The 22,951-nt window shown below is 44.7% G+C and overlaps 1 protein-coding gene across 4 annotated transcripts in view; it reads left to right on the top strand.

Moving 5' to 3' along the window:
- The window catches only part of EHBP1 (EH domain binding protein 1), a 256,389-nt gene extending 240,489 nt beyond the window's left edge, over positions 1–15,900 (top strand). For all 4 annotated transcript variants that reach the window (XM_080916906.1, XM_080916905.1, XM_080916904.1 and 1 more), the window contains 4 exons: positions 7,816–7,915; positions 9,260–9,333; positions 15,351–15,465; positions 15,659–15,900. In XM_080916906.1, the coding sequence (XP_080773032.1) occupies positions 7,816–7,915; positions 9,260–9,333; positions 15,351–15,465; positions 15,659–15,749 (380 nt within the window). In that variant the 3' untranslated portion in view covers positions 15,750–15,900. The remainder of the gene's footprint in view (positions 1–7,815; positions 7,916–9,259; positions 9,334–15,350; positions 15,466–15,658) is intronic.
- The last annotated feature ends 7,051 nt before the right edge of the window (positions 15,901–22,951 follow it).

The following is a 22,951-nucleotide window of genomic DNA, read 5'->3' as shown; positions in this document are numbered from 1 at the left end:
TCAGAGATAATTCCAGGGGTGTGTTGTTGTTTATGAGAGTCACTTCAAAGGTCTGGATTCTAAAGGAAGAGCCTGTCCTTGTTATCTAACTGCCTGTGAGCCTGTACTCGGGTGGTGAGTGACTTAGAGTGGTTCATAAAGCTCCCTGGGTTTAAGGCCCAGTTCTACCACAAGCTAGCTGTGAGTTTAACTGTTACACAACCCTATTGAATAGTTGATAATATTATCATAATCATTTCTATTATTATTATTATTTCTGCCTATGGCAGTGTCTTTTTGACACTGTTATTCCCAAGTCTTTGATGCCCACGTATGCCTTCTACTGAAGAGAGTGAATAGCCACACTGAGAAGACCAAGCACCATTGGATGAGCAGGCCATGGTGTCAAGATTAGCTGCCACCAGCATACTGTGGGAAAGCAGGAGTAAGTGCATTTGTTTCATGCCATGTGTACCTGTGGAAAGCCTTCAGAGGTTACTGAGCTTCCAGAGGAGGGGCTGCACTGCCTTGCAATGTTTAGGCTTCTGTGGCTTGAGCGTGTATGTGACTGAAGACTAGTCCAAGGTAGTAGATTCCCTTCAGTACTCATAACCTAAAAATAGGCTAGAGATGAAAATACATATGAGGGTAGAGGTAAGAGGACACATGAGAAAGTTATGGTAAAGGTTTTTTCACACTTACACTGGGTACAGAAAAACTAGTACTAAATGAGCTCACTTGAAAATGTGATCTAGAAAGTTCAACTTGGAGCTAGGGAGATGGCCTACTTGGTAAAGTGCTTGGTGTGCAAGCATGAAGTGTCAAGTTTGAATACCTAGCACCCATGTGGAAATCCAGCATGTTGGCTTGTGCCTGTAATACTAAGACCTGAAGCCATGTAAACAAGACCACTGGGGCTTGCTGACTAGCTAGTCTGGTTGTGTTTGAGCTCCACGCTTAGCTGAGGCAGTGACCCAAGAGGTAAAGAGGAAAACGGGAGAGTTGTCAGTGCTGCAGGGATGTCTACGTGGTTAGAGCACTAGCTGCTCTTCTAGAGGACTGGGGTTTGATTCCCAGCACCCGCATGGCAACCCACAAGGACCTGTAACTCCAGTCCCGGTGAATCCAGTGCCCTCTTCAGGCCTCCACTGGCACTGCACACACATAATACACAGAAATATATGCAGGCAGAGCAGACCATACACATAAAGTAAAAATATTGTAAAAGATAAAACTTAAAAAAATGAGCCACACTATTAATACACCAAACATCTGTACACTACCACACGAACATCCATGTGTGTACACACACAAACACAAAGTTAAAAACATAGTCTAACTCACCCAAGAAGAAAAGAAAGCAAGTAGTTTTTACCAGAGATTGAGTGTTTGTTGGTGTCCTACTTTGGTTTCTATTGCTATAAGTGAGCAAAGGGTTTATTCCATGGTTTATTCCATGGACAGGTTACAGTCCATGGTTGAGAGACTCCAGAGCAAGAACCCAAGGCAGGAATCAAAGCAGAGAATGTTTCTTCCTGGATTGCTCCCAGGCCCCATTGTTCAGCTAGCTTTCTTATACAGTCCAGGTAGCATGAGTGAATGTTAACTAGTTACCAGCTTACCTCCAGCTTGACCAGAGCAGCTGCCGAGTGGGAAGTCTCTGTGTAGGTATTGCATTGAGGGGTTGAACTCTCTTTTTGTGGGTTTGTTATTGCTGCTGTTGGTTTGGTTTGGTTTGGTTGGTTGTTTTTTGGGATTAAGTTTGAGGGTTTTTTGTTTGTTTGTTTGTTTGGGGGGGTGTTTGTTTGCTTGGTTGGTTGGTTTTTTTGTTTTTTTTTTAAACTGGGAACCAAAGACTTTCTAGTGCCATATATTTACAGACTTAAAAACTTTCAGTCCTAGGCTGAGGTTGTAGCTCAGTGGTAAAATGCTTCCGGGCATATGAGAGATTCTGGGTTCCAGCACCAGCGTCAGGGTAGTGGCACTTAGCAGGCAGGTACAAGAGGGCTGCCCATGTCTGAGGCCAGCATGCTTTACATAGTGAGTGCCAGACTAGCCAGAGCATCATACAGAGAAAACAAACCAGAAAGTACCCAAGGTGTGTGCTTTAAAAAGGGTAAAAGCCAGGTTAGTGAGATTTCTCACCTGGAGAAGAAGCCTCCATCGAGTTGTCCTTTAACACCCATGTGGTATACACATTACCACACAAATAAAATGCAACTTAACAATATTTTAATCCTGAAGATTCACGTTCCCAGTGGGTTTTCCCAAGGAAGCTTCTTTCTTTCATATTTTATTTCTCTTGTTAAAGACTTTTTATATATTATAACAATTTGTACTTCAAATTATAATTTCATATTTGGCCTTCTTTAAATAGGCAATAAAGAAACTTTTAGATGCACTCTATTAAATACCTGTGATTTTCAGTCTTAACATATCTTTTCCACTTTTGACTAGTCAGCAGTATCCCAGGATCTGCCTTGTTCTTACATTTTCCAGACTCACTAGCTGTAATTGGCGGTCATTCCGGTGGCTGTGGCTATGGCTGTCTGATGTAGGTGACAGTGACACTTTTTTCAGGCACACAGATGTGGTCTACTGTTGCCTGCATTCCTTGCCTTTCCTGCTTATGACCAATGGCATACTAACTGTATATTAAAGAAACTCTGGCTCCAAGTCGCCCAGTGGGAGATCCTGATCACACTGTGGGACACAATCTCTGAGCCCTTTTGGAAGTGTCCCCAGCTCCTAGCTCCATACCATGGCTACTGCCAGGGCCCATTGTTAGCCATATTCAAGATGGCTGGTTTCACCAACTACAGGAACCACGTAGTTGAGGGGCAGCTCTAAACAGTGTAGGGGACACAGAATATATGACCAAGATTTACATGGAAAAAAGATTTAAAAGAATTGGACTAGAAATTTATCATGTTTTTTTAACAAATGTAATTGTTTTCATATTTATTTGGCTTTGTGTGTGTGTGAGCTTTCGAAGGTCAGAGGACACATTTCTACCATGTTTGTCCCAGAGATTAGACTCAGGTGTTTGGGCTCATCTTCAAGTGCCTTTACCCCCTGAACCATCTCTCTGGCCCAGTTTTGTCTTACCCACAAGATTCTCAAATTAATGCAAGAAAATACTAAGAAAATACACTGTTTTACAAGATTTCTGTAAAGCTGATGAATGGGTAATTTCTAAACAATACTTTAAGTAAGGTATGGTTTGGTTCTATTGCTGTCTTACCCAAATGCTCTTTTTTTAAAAATGAGAGGGGAAAGGGAAGGAGGGGAGAGGGAGGGAGGGAGGGAGAAACAGAGGTAGGTAGGTAAAGAGTTGGGGGTGGGTCCTGATAAGAGTTAGGAGAGAAACCTTAATTAAAATTTGTATGAAGAATAAATTTTAGACTAATAAGAGTCAAACTAGAAAAATGGCTAAGCAAGTAAAGGCTCTTGCCACCAAGCCTGACCAAGCCTGACCACTGGAGTTCAACCTAGACCCACACAGAAGGAGAGAACTGAGTGCACCTCCATACACACCACACACACACACACACACACACACACACACGCACAAATAAATTTAGTAATGTTCAAATGTTGAATCCTTATGCAAAGATACCTCCAGAAATCTTGACATTCCTAAATACACAGAAATGTATGTAATTACATGTGCATATTCATGTATGCATGTGTGTGCATGTGTGTAATTTGGTTATTCTTCGTGTCCATCTTTGCATCATTCCTCTGCCATGTCTAGAGTCACTTTTGAGTCATTTTTGTGACGGGGTTGTAAGAGAGTTTTGAGACAGAGACTGTCCAGCACAAGCCATCAAGCGGGCAAGCTGGCGGGGTGCTGTCCATCGGGAGAGGCAGCTTGCGATTCAGGTGTCCTTACTCTGAAGCACCTAACTGATTTTCAGGTGGACAGTGATCTGTTCAGTGAATGGTTTCTAGAAGAGTAACTCACTGTGTTTCTTCCCGTTTGTAAAATGTGTTCAGTGTCCTTTAAAATAAATAAAGCTTTGGCATTGGTTAACTTTGCTAAATGCCTACCTGCCCATGGTTGGGGCAGCTACACATCCTGAAATGTTTGTAAGGTCTCTTGGCAGTATGGGCTTGGGGTGTGGGTCAGTGATACAGAACTCACAGACCATGAATGAGTCCAGGGTCTGAATCCTGTAAAATAGAAGCGTTCCAGATTTGGAACTTCACTCTTCTTTACTTTAGAACCTTGAAAACCCTGCTTCTGAAAAGAACAAATGAAAACCATAAATAAGTCATTGGATGAGCGAGTTCCTGAAAGTAGTCGTATCTTAGTGTTCAGTCTTCTGAGTTGGAGTATAAAAGTGGTTGCTACCCTTGACTCAGAGACATTCACACTGTTCCTACTCCCTGCACAAGCAGCTCTCCTGTGACTCCTGCTCCCTCCGTCAGCAGGAGAGGGTCTGAAGCCTCGTTTACACAGTTTTTCCAGCTCTTGTCCCTAGCTGTTCAGTGTTTTATAGCACACACTCCAGCTACAGTAAATGATAAAGACAAACACTGATGCTAAGACATCTGATAGCCAACAAGATGCCTCATCTCTACAGGAAATAATACAGGCCTCCTGAAGGACACAAACTACAGTTTATGTGCTTGTTGCTGGAGATTGTGATAATTTCAAGGTGAAAACTTGTTCTGTGTGATGTTCTTATTGCTGAACATTCCATCTCAGCAAATGGACACAGCCGTTCGCGCAGGTCTTTTAGTCATGCCTTACCCTGCGGTAGCCTTCAATAGTCTGTCTTGCATTTTTCAGGTTATGAAACTAAAAAGAATTTAGGATTTACAGAAGTGGCAGTATTGGCTCTGCAGTGATGAAAATGTAGTTGTAATTATAAATTTAAAATAATTTTGAAAGAAGAGGTAGTTACAGGGTAAGGTTAAACACGATTAAATGATTTATGGGCATTTGAGAATGGCAGTTTTCATTTTAAGCTACAGTGTAAAGTGCTTTATTCTGAGATTAGGTATTGTGGCAGAAGCTAAAACTGCCTTTTCTATCATGGTGCCAGAATACAACCTCTTTTTCTTTCTGCACTAACAAGACTGCTTCGCCACCACAGCCCACTCTAAGTAATTAAATCAATCCTTTGTACTTGCTGTATTCTCCTCTAGTGACGGTACTAGATCTGATTATATGCTTCATGCATATTCAAAGTGCCGCGCTGACAGCTCTTTAATGAGCTCTTACTTAATCAGGAGGAACAATGTTCATCTTGTTCTTTTTTTCCTCGTGCATTAGAGCTAGGAACAGTTGGGAAAAATGAAACATCCAGCATTCATTTGAAAAATATATTGTACTTTGAAAAGTGTCTAAGCGGAGGAAGTTGCATTCTGCCCTTTAAAAGTCTGATGGACAAATTGGATTACTAGTATTGGATTAAATAACAAATGGTTAGAGGAGAAATGAGAAAAGCTCACTGTGATCAGAGGCTTTAATATTTTTTGTTGCTTATAAAGCTGAAGGGGTCTTTAACCAGTTATTAAAGTCAGGATTAATTTGTAATGGTTCAACTTACTGGCTTTCAAAAGCTTTTAAATTTAAAAAATTTTAAATCCCTATAAACAATAGTGTACTGATAGGTTAGAAGAAACTTTAATTTTTTATTATTAGGCTGAGTATAGATTCCTATCACTTTATACTACCTCAGATAAGGATGAATGATACAGTGTTTTGTTTCTTTTTTCTTTCAGTGAACAGAAGTAAGCTATATAGTAATGTGTAATGTATCTTTAAATATCGTTAGGCTTATTTCCTTTTGAAACATGGGGTTTTTTTTACTATTTATTTATTTTATTATTTTCTAACAGTTATGGGGGTATCTTTGATTCTTACCTAGAAATACAGACATGAGTTAATGAGAAAAATCACACAGTTCCACATCAATATTGTTAAATGTAAGAAGCAGGGTTCCATTGAAGAAAATGATGTTAATGTGAGAGTAGGCTGGTCGCTTCTCATATTGCCTGAAAGCCTCAATTATAGGTTAAGTTAAACTCAGAACAAAGTTTCAACATATCTGTATCTTTAGAAGCCGCTTGGGTTGTGAACACAAGAATTGGATCTTTAATCAGAAAATGAGCCATCTTAAGTCTAACCTATTAATATTGCACACGTGTGTCAGTTCGCTGATCAAAACGCTTCCACCAGGGTACATTTGGCCTTTCTCCAAACTGCAAGCTTTTTCTCAGCTTTTTCTTTTTACTCTTTCTTCTTTTGTTGCTTCCCAGGGATTTGTGCCTATCGCAGCCTGTGTCACATGACCAGTGTTGACGTCACATGGTCCAAACTGAATACAAAACCGGCTACCCTAAAGGAAAGATTAAAAAGTAGTGTAAAACAATAAAGACTTCTGTTGAGTCCTGAAATAATCTATCCTAGGTCGTCACCCATTGAGTTCCAACAATGTGTGACGACCAGAGAACATCATCACTGGTTTTTCTTATGACAACAGCATCCTGACTTTCAGGCACAGTCTCTGCACTCATGTAGAAATAGTTTAATTGTGGCATTTCCATAATTTATAAGGTAAATATTTAGGAAATGTGACAAAATACACAATAGGTTCGTATATGATATCACCTCACTGATGTTAAAAGAAGTCTGTCTGTAGTGTATACATGTGTCTGACAGACATGGCGTTCTGTGTCTGAGAGGAGCACGTGTCTGTGACAGGGCTGCTTCTGGAGGAGTTCTAAAGGCAGGAGGCCGATGTGCCACAGCTAGACTCTGTAAGTACAGTGATACCTCTGTACTGTTTGGAGTTTTTAAATAGACTCAGTGTCTTCAGTGTGTAATGGAACTATCACTTAAGAAAATGAACAGAACTGTCTTTTCAGGGATAATCAATCAGACCTTGAAGTTTATCCTATGAATGTTGTGTAGAAATTGGACTGTTAATATTATATAATGGGTTGGAAAGGCAACAAAACAACTATAGATGAAACTTGGAAGGAAAAAAGAAGGGGGTGAAAGATTGCAAATCTGACCTGTTGTAATTTGAAAAGGAAAGATGAGACTGTCGAGAAAGAAAAGTGTGCCCCCCCAAAAAAAGAAAAAGGTATTTTTCTTCACTACAAGTGTGACTTGCACATCACTGTACATGACCAATGTCCAGGGTGTGTATATAACCACAGCTTAGTGTGGGAGCAGACGACAGAGCTGACTGTAACATGCCTCTGGGCTGGAGTTTCTTCACAATCACCTAGAGTGTCTCTTTAATGAAAAATTTTAAAATACTCTATTCATTGCGATGACTTTTTTCCACAGAGAGCTGTCTTTCTTGTAGTCTTGTTTACAGTGCACTTAATGACGTGTAAGTAGTTTATCTTTTAGAGTCAATGAGTCCTCATGGTACACACACAGAAGGTATTTTACTTTCCAGAAGGAAAGCAAGTTGTTAAAAGTAAAAACTTTCACAGCGTCTCTGGGCTTCTCTGGGCTCGCTGCTAGCCTGAACAATGCTCATAGTAATTTTTATTAAATCATGACCGTATGCCTGTCAGCACCCTGCATTCCCCACTGAAACATTATAGCAAGTCAGCCTCTGGGAGGGCTTAGGAGGTGAGCATGCTGTTTATGGTACTTCGTGTTAGTGTGCTTCCCAGGTAGGCTCAGAGGACTGAGTACCAGCTCTGGAAGACTGCTTTCTGTGTTTTTAAGTACTGCTCTGTTTCAGGACTGGGTACTGCATATATTTGGAGCACCTCTAATATTTTCCAAGTGGAAAAGTTGTGCTGAACTGGTTTTTGGCTTGCAGGGTATCACATAACACTGCTCTTTGTAATCTGCAGGAAGGAACACGGAAGAAGAGGAGGCTATGATGCAGGAATGGTTCATGCTAGTCAATAAGAAAAATGCCTTAATAAGGAGGATGAACCAGCTCTCCCTCCTGTGAGTACCCAGCCTTACTGGCCAGTCTGGAGCTCTCTGTCAGTGCCTTCTTTGGGGTTTAATATTTACTAAGCTTACTTTTTTTTCCTTTCCTTAGAAAGCTAATGTAAAAATTCTCATCCAAACAATAAGAATTTGCAGATGGACTGATAGACACTGGGGAAAAATTGTTTTTCAAGTCAAGAAATAGGGAACAATTTTTGAATATAAAGTATTTTTAAATTTTTACTTACTATTGTATGTGTGTGTAAGTGTGTGTATGTGTGTGCATGTATTTGTTTGCATGCGTATGTGTGTGCATACATGTATATGCGTGCACGTGCATGTATGTGTACATGTATGTCTGTGCATGAATGTGTGTGTGCACATGTATGTGTGTGTGTGTGTACATGAGTGTGCACCCTACAGTGGAAGTATGGCGACCAGAAGATAAACTTTGTGGAGTTAATATCTTCCACCACTTTACATATGAGTTCTGAGAAAACGTTGCAGTCATCAGGCTCAAGGCACCTGAGGCCCCACTGCGCCAGCTCCCACTTGTGTTTGAGAAATAAATCCCCGTGCAGAAGAGGATCAGCTTTCACCTGGGGTTAGAGGACCCCTCCAGAAAAGTAAAACTGAAGTTTGTTTTTTAAAGTCTAAGTTTAAAAATGAAAGTGTTTTAAGGACCAAGTACATTTATTATGAATAGGTGGTGTTAATATAAATTTTGGGATAAGAATTTAATTATCTAGCAGTGGACTTACTATGTAGTGAGCAAAGTATTGTGTGGACAGGGCTCACACTGCATCTGCACATTTAACATAGTTCACTGGAGGACTAATGTTCACATCTACTCACTGCCTAGTGTTCCCGTAGTACACCAATATTGTGGGCCAGCTTACCTTGTCTTTATTTAGATGGAAATCCCTAATTTTCTAATTTCTTCTTTACCTGAACCTGAAGAAATCCTGGATCTGTGTTCTCGGTTTCCACTGCGTACACTCAGTTGTGTTTCTTCCTTTCACATGAGGTTTTCAGAAAAAAGGAGTATTCATTGTGAACTATGAAGAACATTTTACAGCAGGGCCTTTTACCTGGCACTTAAGTGCAAAGGCATTTAAGAGTGGGACTGCTCACCTGTAGAGTGTCCGTCCCTGCCATTCAGAACTGAAGGAAGAAAATGACACGACTAAGCTTCCAACTGAGGGAGGTTTGGGGCCTGTATATCATTTGTTTAGAGTGGCTTAAAGTCAAATAGCAAGTCAGTTATGACTTCTACAATCAATGTAAACTCAGGAGTTTTTTTAAGGGTTTAATGATTTAGTAATTAGCATATTGATGAACTTTTTACCACTTGCCTAGGGAAAAAGAACATGACTTAGAAAGAAGGTACGAGCTGCTGAACCGGGAGTTGCGGGCCATGCTGGCCATCGAAGGTGAGAGGCGGGTGACGACTGTGGGCTGTGGGCTGCGGGCTGACGGCTGTCAATGGGACTTACAGAGCGCTCTCACACTTGTGGCTTAACTAGTCGGTTCTACTAGGTACCCACAGGAATTTCGTACATGCCTTGAAGACAGTAAACAGTATTCAAAAAGCAAACTCAGAGTTAATTTAGATAACTAATCACTGTGTTCACTATTAACAAAACTTAACTTTTGAGTCAGTAAGAATAAATGTTCATAAAAAATAAAATGTATGAGCTACTTGATTTTGCCTACATTTTATATGCATTGGGGAGTTTCAATAAAGATTGGTTGTTTCAGTTATTTATCATTAGGATACTGTTGTTCTATTTTTCTTTTTTAGGCAGGGTCTCCCTCTATATCCCAGTCTGGCCTACAGCCTGGCCTAGAACTCAGTATGGTTGCCTAGAGCCCAGAGTGGTTGCCATCTCAGGGAAGTCTCCCAGCCCTCAGCTTCCCAAGTGCTGGGATTCCAGGAGGAAGCCACCACACCCAGCCCCTGTTAGGCTTCTTAAGGCTTTGCTCCTGTTAAGTAAATATTTGGGCAACGATTGATATAAGAGAAAATGAAATACTTGCAGGGTTTTTGTAAGTCATTGAAATGGACAGCATAGAAATCCTATGCATAGTTCAGGGTGTGTGAGCATCAGCTAGCTCAAGTTTAGCATTTACTCCATTTTTTTAAGTTCTGAAGTGTTTTATAGTGTTCTTCTTATATCTCTTGTTAAAAATGCCTTATAGTTCAAAGATTTTTGCTTAAAAGCTAATCCTTTGGGCTCTGTAAAATAGATCTTTTGTCTAATCAATGCAAATTGATTTTCCTGTTCTATATTGACCTCTTAACCCATTGACTGTCCGTGGTAATTTCGTTTTCACCTGATAAGGTACCTGATCCATAAGTCAATTCTAATTAGTTCAGAAACTAGAAATTTAAGTTTGTAAGTGAAAGCCAAGTGAAGACTTCAATTCTTCAAATATTTCACAATATATTGCTTTAAAATAAGGCCTATTTTTCAGTGACCTTGTATGTTGTAGCAGCTTTACTTTAATTACTTTTATATCTATAATCTCAGTTGATAATATCACTGATAACATTTGTATATTTTTATTTCAAAACTCAATTTGCTTTTAAAAGCTTCACTTAGCTAATTTCCTTCAAATGACTAATTGTGTCGAATATCATTGATAACTATTAAATTTTTCAAGATTATTTTAGAATTCTTATGAAATTGCCCACTGCAATAAAATGCACAAGTACACCAAATGGTATTTTCCTTTAGATATAATTTTCCTAGTTACAGTATGGTTTTGAAAAAAGAGATCAGAAAGCTAAATAGTTGAAAAGTATATGCAGCAGTTACTATATAAGTAGGATATATGTATAATGTATCTGTATGTAATATATAACTCATTATACAGTATATTCATTATACATTACACCCAACGTAAAGTAGGCTTAATTTGTTTTTATATCCATCTTCTTCTGTATAGAAAGATAAATTGTCCCTGAAATAACAGCTTTAAGTATAATTTGCTTTAGGGCAGAGATGATTTACTGTTTTTCTTCCCCAGACCAGTATTATTACTAAATATGCATCTACAACACCCTTACACATGGAAAATATCCCAGTTTTATTGGCCATCTGTATGTGTAAGCTTAGAATCTACCTTCTTTTTTTCATCCTGGGGTTCTTACACAAACAGAGAGCAGTGACAGCCATATTTTAAAACCTTTAAATGTAACTATTAGTCTTTTGACTCCCCTCCCCCTCCTTTTCTCTCTGACACAGAGCATTTTACTTTGCATTGTTCTATATGAGGCAGAGCCTCAAATTCGTCAGTTTTCCATAAAGAGAATCTGGGAAGTCTTGAGGGAAGAGCAGCCTGTTGATTGCAGACAGAGCACTTAGGGAAGTGCCTGTCTTAGTGGGCTGAGCAGGACATAGGCAGGGCTGCCCTCAGCATGGACACGTTCAGCAGGCTTTTCAGACCCCAGAGCAAAAATGGGAAGAGCAGCAATAGTCCTGCTTTCCTTTATTTGAAAATGAGCTGTCTTCTCCCAGTGTCCTCTCCTTAGCTATCAATATAAACCAAAACCTTCCCAAGTCACTTGTGCTCCAGGTCTTGCCAGCAGAGGGTAACAATAGACATGACACACTGAAAGGAGGATTCACAGTGTGAGGTGTGAGAGCAGATACTTACGGTATAATAATAATATTCTTCTGAGAGCCGGGCACACTGCCTTCTCCCTCTTCCCTGAGCACCTCCATCTTCCTGTGGTTACCTCTCTCCTGAACTCAATTGCAGGTGCCCACCCTGAAGCTAACAAACACCTTGCTGATACTTTTTCTATAGTTTTTGTCGTTGTCGCTCCAGATTATTTAGCGCTCCCTCAGGAAAGACAAAGTCATTTCTGCACACATTGGGGTGGGCTTTTTAGAGAGGGGCATGTTCATTTTCTGCACAAGAAATGGATCTTCTTTAGGATTTGTACATCTTGATTTATTCTTGGCTTAGAGTTTGAAGTGGGTGCTCTTCTAAAGGGATTTATGCATAGGTTCACTATTTTTGTAGTTATGGTTTATATGATAAGCTTTTTATATTTAAAATCAATATGTAATCCTGTGGAGGAGCTTATCCCCTAAAACCCCATTTGTAAATCTATTCTAGCTTTGTTACACAGCACAGCCACAGTCTTCCACGGATTGATTAGGCTCCACAGTAGAATCCTATCAATGGCCTGTTCTGATGATGAGGCAAACTCTTTCAGGATTGCTAGTTGACTGGAACTAAAGATAAGGCTTGACTGCAATCCCCCAATGTGCTCTTTACAAACTAGTGTTAATTTTCATCAAAGTGCCAGGCTGATTTATAGTGGCAGGGCTGAAGGTTTTTACCAGAACTTTAGGTCTTTCTGTTCAAGTATTTGTACCCATTTCTCCTGCCCACCCCCCTTTCCAGTAATTATCAACTTCAGCAAATAAACTGAATCAGGGCATGAACAATTAGCCCTATATATGAAAAACAGGGTTTTTTTTTCTGAATTAACAAACAGCTCAGTTGAGATGGACACAAACAGAATCTCTTTATTTCAACACTTTGGCTCAAATGCTGCATCAAAACTTAATCCTATTTGTTGTGAGAAGATATGGCTTCATACCAAAAGTACACTGGAATCTTTAAATTAATCAGAGCCCACAGTGTAGTTTGTTCAAGCTAAAGTCAGTTCAGCTGGCCAGTTAGCTGTGACCGGAGCTGCGGCTGAGCAGTCCTCTTCTGCTTATTACGAGGCAATTCATAGACCTACATGTGACATATCCAGGTGATGCTGTTTGAAAGGGTTTTCAAAACTTAAGCTTGAACATACCTGTTAATCTTGATAAATTTAGTATGTAATATTTTTGAAAGATCAGACTAGTTTACTAATTTCTCAATTGACATTCATATATATATATATAATTTTAGTATATAATTGTATATATGCTTGTATAATATAATCCATTCCTACCACAAGAAATAAAAGTGTAGGTTTGCTAAGATAAAAATCTATTTATTGCATAAGTTATTTACAATAATAAGTTAACAGCAAAAGTCCACCAATTTTATGTTACATTATTTTAAATTCTGATGTCAGCTAACTTTGGCTCTAAAAATGTTTTTTAAAACACTATCTAAACTTTTTCAGTTTTAAATGTTTTTTCAATTATGGGAAATGTTATTGAGATATGAAAATGAGATATAAAAATATTCAATTTTTCAGGGATTACAGAACTTTCGTTTGTTTGTTTTGTTAAATTTTAATTTTCCAATGTTAATGAAATCCTGGCATTTTAAATAATAAAGCCTTTTTAAGTAGTCAAGTTCAAAGGAGTGATTCAATAGGAATTATGGTCTTGTTGTTTTTTGTTTTTTTTTTTTTTTTCTCAGCTTAAATTTTTAATTTACATTTTTGTGTATGGAGGAGAAAATGTGCTTCCTGGTTGTAAAACTTAACCACAATATCTTAAAGCAAAGAATTGTAAATCTTATACCTTTTATTAATTAAAACCACTAGTTTAATCTTTACAAAAAGTCGGTCATAATTTTAGGATCTCTCTAAATTAATATTTTAAGAACTACAGTAACCTAAAACTAAACTAAAACTGTCTATCTTAAGACTCCTTCCGTCTGCAAAGCCTGTTACCTCACTTGCTCTGAAGAGTAAGACCTGCTTAGAATAAGAAGAGATTAGAAATATTTCCAGCATCCTGTGTCCAGAGAGTAGAACTGTGATAGGTTTTGGCTTCTCTGCACTTCGCTTATCCTTACAATTCAGGCATCGTTTTCCTAAATCGTTCCTCCCCGAGCTACAGGGTATTTTACCCTTTAAATGAGAGCGTAATCACAATCAGTCACTGAGTATCTTTGTATTTGTGGTGTTTTGTGTGAAATGTGGATAATTAGCATGGTCTGTTTAATATATCTGTTTTTGTGTTTGAGCTTATAAAAGGAGCAGTGATAAAACTGAGTTAGCGCCTAGCTTTCTCCAGCTTCACTAACCTTTACTGCAGGATGATGCATCTAATTTTTAATTCGTAAATACAAGATAGCATTCCGTGTGGCACCGTTTGCCTTCATAGAGCTGCTGAGCAGTTTGCAGTCTTGAATAAATTTTGCTTTGGAAGGGGGGAGGGATTTGAACCAGCACATTCTTGTGTGATTTGTGAAGATTCACATGGTAACCAGCATAAGCATTGTTAGGTTTATCTGAATAAGCACCAGCCATGTGAGTTTTAACATGATTGCCCAGAGCAATGGAGAGAGAAAAGAGAACCCCGAAGGACTGCACTTCTCTGGTTTTTGGAAAGTGCTTGCTGGGGGAGGGGGAGTCTAAGAGTCGGTGGCCAGGGTGCCTCCCCCCACACACCCCTAAAGCTGGTGTCCTGTTTCCCTCCAGGTCTCATTTGTTCTGCTATCTCCCCATCATCTACTTCTTCTTTTCATTGTTTACCTTCCTAATGAGGGAGGCGGGGTAGACTGGGGCTTGATTGACAGCTACAAGCCCTTACAGTCTGGCCAGAGAGCAGTTGGCTTTGGTTTCAAAAGTGTTTTAAATGTTAGATTGTGGTCCTGTTTTTATCAAGTGAAACTGCTGCTCATCTTAAGGAAATTATCAAAGCTGAAAAGGTTAGGCTATGTATATCACTGGATACTAAAACTGGCATGAAAATGGCCACCCACCCATAGAAAAAGCACTGCCCGGCGCGTTTTTCCGACCTTTTAACATGGGAGTTTGAAAAAGAAATATATGGGTTTTTTTCCCCTTTGCAAGAGTGCTTCGAAACCACCCAGCAAATGTCTCCAAGAGAAAACTGGCTGTGATGCCATCGAGAGCTGCAGTGTAATACTGCAGAGCACATTTATTTTTTTACTTCAAAGAAAAATGCTAATTAGCCGATTCACTACTTTTAAAGTTATTGTGAAGCATATGGCGCCCAGTGTGAGATACATCCAACTGCTAAAATAGAGCGGGGAGGAAATTAGCGAAGAATGGGCTGTTTGGGGTGAGAGTGGGGGCGGGGAGGAGAGTAGGTTCTCAGGCAGATTCCCCAGCCCTTTCAGAGGGATTTTACCAGCCTCCTTTGCTTCCCCGCCTCCTCGTTTACCCACTCCCCCAGCCCCAAGCCCTGGGCCAACCTCTTCAGAACTCCAGCTCCCCTCCCCCACTCGGCCTGAATTCAGGTGCCTGCCTTCCGCCTGGCCACTGACTCACACCTGGTTTCTAGCAGGCTCCTAACCTGCAGCACCAATCTTCAAGAGTATTTACAAAGTAGGGTTTGGGGCATGAAACCCTTACCTCCTCAGCCAAACTCCCCAGCAAACAGTGCCTAGTAGTGCCGTTAAAGCGGTTTGCTGAGATTTTAGGAAACTGGATTAGGCGGGAAGGGGAGGGCAGGTTGCGAGTGCTCTGAGCCCCGACGGGTGGTAACTGGTCTCCCGCCCTGTGCAGACTGGCAGAAGACCGAGGCCCAGAAGCGACGGGAACAGCTCCTGCTGGATGAACTAGTGGCCCTGGTGGACAAGCGAGACGCCCTTGTCAGGGACCTGGATGCCCAGGAGAAGCAGTGAGTGGGGCGGTGGGATGTGGTCTAGGGGAAGCCACCGGCCCGGGGACAAGAAGTTTATAGAAAGTTGATTTCGCCGGTGCCTTTGTGCCCCCCTTGCCTCTAGGGATCCAGATAGTTCCTGTGTACGATGTGCTGCTCTCCCATCCCTGAGGAATAATAATTCTGTCTTTACTGCTTGTCTAACATACAGGGCCGAAGAAGAAGACGAGCATTTGGAGCGAACTCTGGAGCAAAACAAAGGCAAGATGGCCAAGAAGGAGGAGAAGTGCGCTCTTCAGTAGCCTTGGGCCAGACTCTCCCTGCACTTCAGTCTTAGGTCCCCAGGCCAGAAACAGACTGGTTGATTTAAAACTTTTTAACATTTTGTTTGACTGGATTGTACTTCTGGACTCCCCGCCCCCACCCCATTTCCTCCTCTCCAGATAATACACAGAGCTCCACATAGCTTTAAAGATTCTTTGTGAGTTAATCATGAAATCATTTTTGAAACCCTGTAAAGTAGATTTGCAGACACCTTGTGAATGATTGTTAATGAAGATGCTAAAGAAACTGTCCAAAAAGGGGGGAGGGGGGAGAAAGGCTCCTTGTTATCTTCCCTTCTGTTTTGGGTGGGATGAAAATTTGAAACATGTTTGTTGTAGTATTGTTGGTAATAGCGAAATGACAGTGGGTGGGGGACAAGGGGAGTAAGAAAATGTCATGAATGTTTCTTTCCAATCCTGCCGTATGTAACACTGTTACTTAAATCTCATAGTTAGATCATAGTCTGTGTATTGACAAAGCTGTGTTCCATTTGCCAGTGGGATTTTCTGCAGTTGTTTACATTTCCCCCAAAAAATAATAAAGTTCCTCTCTGCTCTCCTCAGAGGATGCCCCTTTAAGGTAGCCGTCAGACCCGGAGACAGACCTCTAGGTTTGAAAGGTGAACTGGGAGAATGGCTCCAATTGATGTGCGGCAGTTTACAAAGACAGTTCATCATCTGATGACGCGCCATCTTTTGCTCTGAATAATTATTTATTACATCTCGCTTGGTTCCTACTTTTTGTTGGGGCTCAACATTGGCTCAAGAATGCTGTTAATATTTATTATGTATTGATAAAGTCTGTCTTGGCAGGACAAGTAAATATCCCATTACATCTTCTCTAGCATAGCGCTGTGTGTTTCGTGAAAATGGTTATGTTTATTTATTACAATACTGAGTCATATATAAATTTTCAATAAAAGCAGAAACTTTCTTACCTTAAACCCTGCTGCTATTTATGTCCTTCCAATTGGGAACTTGAGTGGAAGTTTGTGTGTCCGGAAGACTTTCCATGTGGAATCCAGCCCAGGACACTAGACTGCTTGGAGCTGACACAGGTCTAGAGGAGCTCTGCTCACACAGAATGCAAATTGCAAAGTCATTAGTCACATTCTTAGTGAGTGTAAACTGTCCTTTGGAAAGTCACCTCTCTGATAGTCCCGGAAATGTATAGTTCCATACCACTGGGGGGAAATGCATCCTGATGGATTTTCCGAGAGTCCTGTGTAGGAGAACTTCATCCCACCATAACCAGCAAGTCTGTAGGCACTGAAATAAAAGGGAGCAGACTACAGTTGGGGGAGGGGTTGTGCGGATATATGTGTTTGATATGGAGGAAAGAGAATTGTAGCAATTTCTAAGACACGGGTAAAAATGGGCTCTGCTATATTGGGCGTCGGAACAAAGAAAGCTCCTTCAACAAGTCTGGAAACTTACGGAAAACACTGGCGTCTTTAGCCTTGCTCCTGCTCTCTCTGTTTATATTCATTCTCTCTCTCTCTCTCTCTCTCTCTCTCTCTCTCTCTCTCTCTCTCTCTCTCACACACACACACACACACACACACACACACACACATGCTCGCACAAACACCGCAGGCACTTCACTGGAAAAGTATGCTGCCATTCCCAATTATTCATCTTTCAAAATGGTAAAAACTTGCCACAATTCCCTGATGGCAAAAAATTTTCTTTTTCTTTCTAATGAAAAGTTATTGGAACTAAATGAAATCGGGTCTTTGTCCTCTTTAAGAGAGCAGAACAGCAAGTTGCTGCTCTCTGGGGAAAATTAAGAATCCAATCCAACCCAGGTAAACCCGTACTAGGAAATTCACCGCCCAGACCTTTCTGGGGCTCGGTTTAGGGTGGGTTAAAGAAACCTCTTTTCCAGGGCCTCTCGGAAAGGCGCTTTCCCTTTCTCCCAAGCCGCCCCAGACCTTAGCAATGCTGTGGATTGCTAGTGATTGGGGGCCCCTCCTGCTTGGCTCCCAGCCTCGTGGGGTTTCCCTCCGCAGCGCCCGAACGCCCCTCAGCGGCGGTGGAGCACGGACTGGGACCGCGGAGTTGGGCCGCAGCCTGGGAGTCGCGTTGCCGCAGCTCAGCACAGTGCCTGGAGTCGGGCTCCTTAGAGCAAGCGAGAATCCAGCAGGCTAGTGGACAGAGACCAGCAAAACCCGCTCAGAGTGAAGAGACAGAGGGAGGAGGATGGAAGCAGGGAGTTTATTGAGGGCGGATGCAGAACTTTCTCCTGGCCAAGGATCCAAGCCCCCTCCCAGTCAGAAGTGTTCCTGGAGTTCCTACAGTGGGCATGAGATCACTTAGATGATGCACCCAGGTTTGGAGCCCGCTTCTGGCCAATGGACTTAAACTGAGCCACCACCACCCCTTTCTCCAACTCTGTCCCTACTGTACCCTGGCTGCACAAGTACCCTTTGAGAGAACCGCCGAAGCTTCTGGACCAGTGTCCCCGACCTGGACATTTGCCTAGCAAAGGCTCCCTTGGTCTTCTGCACTGAATTCAAAAAACTTTCCTCTCTCTCTCTCTCTCTCTCTCTCTCTCTCTCTCTCTCTCTCTCTCTCTCTCTCTCTCTCTCTCTCTCTCTCTCTCTCTCTCTCTCTCTCTCTCTCTCTCTCTCCCCCTCCCCCACCCCTCTGCCTCTTCTTTCTCCTTAATCCCAAGGTTTTACAGGATGAGCATTAAGGAAATTCGCCTCCAATTTGGGATTAGATAAATACTCTCATGGAGCGCGGGGGGGGGGGGTCGGGTTCTTGCCACTCGATACCTCCCACTTCCCTGAGAATGAAGAGGGACAGCATCAGGAACCCACAGCGACCGGCGCCCACGCGGTGGGCCTTGGGGACTTTGCGGACACATTCCTATGCGTGCAGCCGCCCCACTTCGTCAAGCCTGACCCAGGCAAGGTTCGAAGACTGCCAACGAACCCGCCCCGAAGAGGCCAGAGTAGCTGAGTTTTCCAGCCAGAGGTGCACCCCCCCCCCCCGGTCCCAGAGGGCCAACGACGGGGATGCCCTTCAGTGCACTCCCCAGGACCTCAGCGTTCTCCTGCCCGCCAAACTAGGGCACCCTAGCCTGCGCCTTTCTCAGGAACGGGGACAGGCGTGTATTTCGTTTCTTTCTTTAAACTCAGGATGGCCCCCCGTGGCTGAGCCTGACCGACCGTCTGCCTTGGGGTCTACTCCTGGTAGGGACCTGAGAGCCTAAAGTGTGTGCTCGCTCCGGCCGCGCTGTGCTCTGCGCTGCTTCTTTTCTGCCTGCAGGTTTATCTCTCTCCCTCTCAGTTCCCCCCTTTCTCCGCGTTCTTTTATTCTGCTTTCTCTTTCTCTCGCTTTTGTGAATGGGCCGCGGTGTCTTTGTTCTGGAGAGAAGCGCCCGTGTCGCTGACTTTTGTGAACCAGAGAAGGATCTTGTAAAACCTCCTTTTCTCCTCCGTAGTCCCCCTCTCACACCCCTCCTTCCCTGCCCCTTTGATTAGATGTCCCCTCATCGTTCAAAAAAAAAAATGTAATTTCGTTAGTCTGGCGGCCACTTTCTTTGAACATTAGCTCGCTTTCAGCTCCAACTTCAATTAGAAGGAGTTGATTTTGAGAGACCAACAAAAGAACCGACCAAAGCCTTATTAAAGGTCCTAAGAAGATCTCTCGGTCCTTTGAGAAGCAGTTAAGGAAACAGTGTGCCCTCCGTCATATTCTGTTACCGTATTTTATTCGGACTCCAAAGAAAAGTGTCGCGTGGGGGAGGGGAGAAGCACTTTGATGAGCGGCAGTCGCGGCCCCTTTTCTCTCAGCCAGCTCCCCCCTTCCTTCTGGTCACCCCGCGCCCGGTCAGTGGCTGCAGCAGACCGCGCGGCCTGGGCGTCGCGCTGCCCCGCTCCACCTTGCTCTCGGCGGCTGCCGAACTCACCCACGCACATACAAACTTTTCACCCGCCTGTTGGGGTGAGAATAGCTGAAGATGAGGAGAAATGACTAGGAAAGGGTGGAAATGTCCCTAGTATTCAGTAGGAGATGCCACGGTTTAAAAAAAAAATGCCCTGTTAGGGGTTGGGCCGAAAATATTCTTTTCTCTTGTTTTGGAAATTACACACAGGTAGACGACCTCAGTAAGTTTATTCGGCTGGAACCTGTGGTCGGCCAGTACGAACAATCCGGGGAAATGGTCGAGGAGGTTCCTCCAGGAATGTGTAGAAAATGAAGTGAGGGGGGTCGGAGTGTGTGGTCACACTTCCCACCAGACTGTGCCTTGTAGGTGTGGGCGTGGAAAGACTGACAGAATGTGACAAAGAAAGTTTTCTATCAAACCCATAAGAGTGCGTGCGTGCGTGCGTGCGTTCGTGTGTGTGTGTGTGTGTGTGTGTGTGTGTGTGTGTAAGTTCTGAGTTCCAAGGGTTCCGAAGAAGCTTTTAGGACTTGCGAACACCTTTGGTGGGGACTGCCTGGGAGCCCCTGGAGACGCAGAGCAGCTGGGAAGTGGCGGCGCCTCCCCCGCCAGTGCTCTTTCTGGGCCCTAGAGTCCCGGGGCGCCGCGGGGCGCCTGGCGCGCCAAGAGCTGCACCCCACCCCCTGCTCCGCTCAGCAGCCCGCGCCGGCACGAGCCGCCCGCCGTGGCCGCAGGTCGTGGGGAGCGGAGGTGGAGGCGCTGGGGCCCAGAGCGCAGCGAGGAGTGCCAGGGGCCAGCACGCCCCGAGTCCGCCGCCCGGGAAGCCTGGCGCCCAGAGAACAGCGGCAGAGCCCGGCGGCGCGCGCGCGCGAGCAGGAACCGGTTATCCAGCAGCTCGACGCCACTCCTCCGGAGCGCGGCCGGGGCGAGGGGCGGGCGGGGGCCCCCGGGCGAGCCTTGGGACCCGGGGCCCCCTCTGCGCCTGCGACTCCAGCGCTGCCTTCACCCTCCTCGACTCGTTCTGAGCGGAATTTGCCACCCGAGCCCCAGAGTTAGCGCGCGACCGGGGCGGGGCCGGCGCGCGGGGAGGGAAGGGGTGGGGGCGAGGGAGGGCGGGGGCGCGCAGAGGTAACCCCGGCTTGCGCTGCCATTGCCCGGCTTCCTGTCACTCAGTCCGCTCTAGGCCCCCTATTGGCGGCCGAGCCCCGTTACGCACTCGCCTTGCGTTCACATACCCGGGGAGGGCAGTAGAAAGGTGATCAATCTTCATCAGGCTACATTTCCAATCACCTAAACAACCGAGCAAGACAAGCCACTCCGACAAGGTAAATTGCTTGATTTATTTAGTTGGCCAAGTGACTGTGCAGGATTTCTCCAGTCCCTACCGCCTCCAGGTTGCACCGAGAGTGCAGCTGCCACCTCAAGCCACCTCCTAACTCTGTCCCTCGAACACCCCCCACCCACCCCACCCCCAGGGTCCCGGGCGAGGCCAGGTCTTGGGAGGAAAAGCATGTGGGACTTTGCAAACAAAGTGTTTGTGCAATAAAGTGAAACTGGAGGGACACGCACAGACTCCTAGAAAAATGCAGGAGACGGGAAGAGGGAAGTTGGGGAAAGAGAAAAGCCTGGGGTCCTAGCCCCGCCGCCGGGGTAATACCTGCGCGCCTCGGTTTTGCAGATTGGCTGCCGGCGGGTCTCGGTGAGGGCGCGAGGTAGATGGTGAAGAGTCGCGGCAGTGGAGGGCAGGTAAGGAGGAAGTCGCCGGGCCGGGAGCCACCCGGGACGATGGTGGCCCCTCTCCCTCCCCCCTCCTCGAATCGACCCCCGCTACCTCGGTCCCGGTAGGTGGGCGGGGCTGGGGTGAGAGACTAGTCGCCCCTTAGCTGCCCCGGGGACCCCAGGCGGCTCGGGAGCCCGCCGCCCCCTTCCCCGCCTCCTCCGAAGCTGCGGAGCTGGGGTGCTAAGTTAGACCAGAGTACTCGAAAAACTCACGCTGCAGTCGGGCAGAGCCGCGGTGGCTGCTGGCCTGTGTCCCTTCCGCCCAATCGCCTTGGGTCCTTCCCCTCCACCTTCTGTGCTCACTGCCCCCCCCCCCAAGTCCAGGTTGCGGGTCCCCCAGGACTGAAGCGGGGGGGAAAGGAGTTGTGATGGGGAAGCTTCTTTAGTCCTACCTTCCTTTCTCCTCGGAATCTCCCACTCTTGGGTCTTGGCAGAGCGGGGTGTAGCTACAAGCCCCACGCCGGTCCGGGTCGTGCCCCCAGAACCCCCTTATTTTTTTGCTGGAAGAGAGCTGCGAGGGCTCCCAGTGTCTGCGCCGAGCCTCGCGCTCCCGTGTCGGCTGTGCGTGAGCTTTACAACCTGAGGCCTAGTTCCTAGCTCTCCATCGGGTTCAGAGAGGAGGGCCCGAAGCGACCTGGCACGCTCGGCCTTCCGAAATCCCCAGCTTGTTTGGAGCGTTGGGTTGGCCATCCTTTATCAAACCCTGGTGGGACGCGGTGTGGCCCGGCCTGCGCGGGCAAAGAAAGAGGGGTGACTGTTTCGGAGGCACCCCTGAGCTTGGTCGGCGTCCTGAAACTGCTACCTCTACAGTGGCGCCTTTGGCGTCTTCTTGCCGCCTTGGCGTGGCCTGGGCCACATCTGCCCTGAAGGTGCGGTGGGATTCCTGTTCAGCCATCTCTTGGCGTCAGGGGCCCAGAGAGGTCAGCTAGAAAGGTGACTGTAGGCTGTAGGGTAGGAGGCAGCCCTGAAGATCTTTGAAGAAATTACTTAGCCAGTGAGCCTCTAAGAGGTGTACCTACCTTAGGCCTCTGTATTGCTTGCCATTTTGTCCCTCATTCAAAAACATTTCAAACTAAACGAAATTACCACGCATCTCTGTGCGGCCTGCCCTCCCGGCGCCAAATGAACATTTGCTTCAGCAAATTGCTTCCGCCGCACTAAAAAAAAAAAAAAATTTTTTTTTTTACTACACTTGGGATTTTGCACCCTCCGCGGTCTCGGCTCTCACCTCCTTAGTCTGATCACGCTTTAACTTTTCCTTCCTGTTGACACTCTAGGAGTGTCTTTGGCCCTTGTCGAGCCCTAAAAGAAGAAGGAACGATGTGGGAAAAGTTTACTTTCCTGAGAAGCTGTGTGGTTGCTGAGCTAAAGAAGGAGACATTTCTCGGGTTGCCTGCTGTGCAGTTCCAAGCACGCTCCCCTCCCCATTCAAGGATTACAGGAGCTGAAAGCCAAACTGACTCCGAGTGAAGGTTTCCATGTGTCTCCTGTCTCCCCTAGGCCAGGC

The sequence above is a fragment of the Micromys minutus genome, assembly GCF_963924665.1.
Source record: "Micromys minutus genome assembly, chromosome: 1".
In the NCBI taxonomy this organism is placed as follows: domain Eukaryota; kingdom Metazoa; phylum Chordata; class Mammalia; order Rodentia; family Muridae; genus Micromys; species Micromys minutus.
Note: the sequence above shows the minus strand (reverse complement) of the source record. Positions and strands in the feature narration are given on the sequence as shown.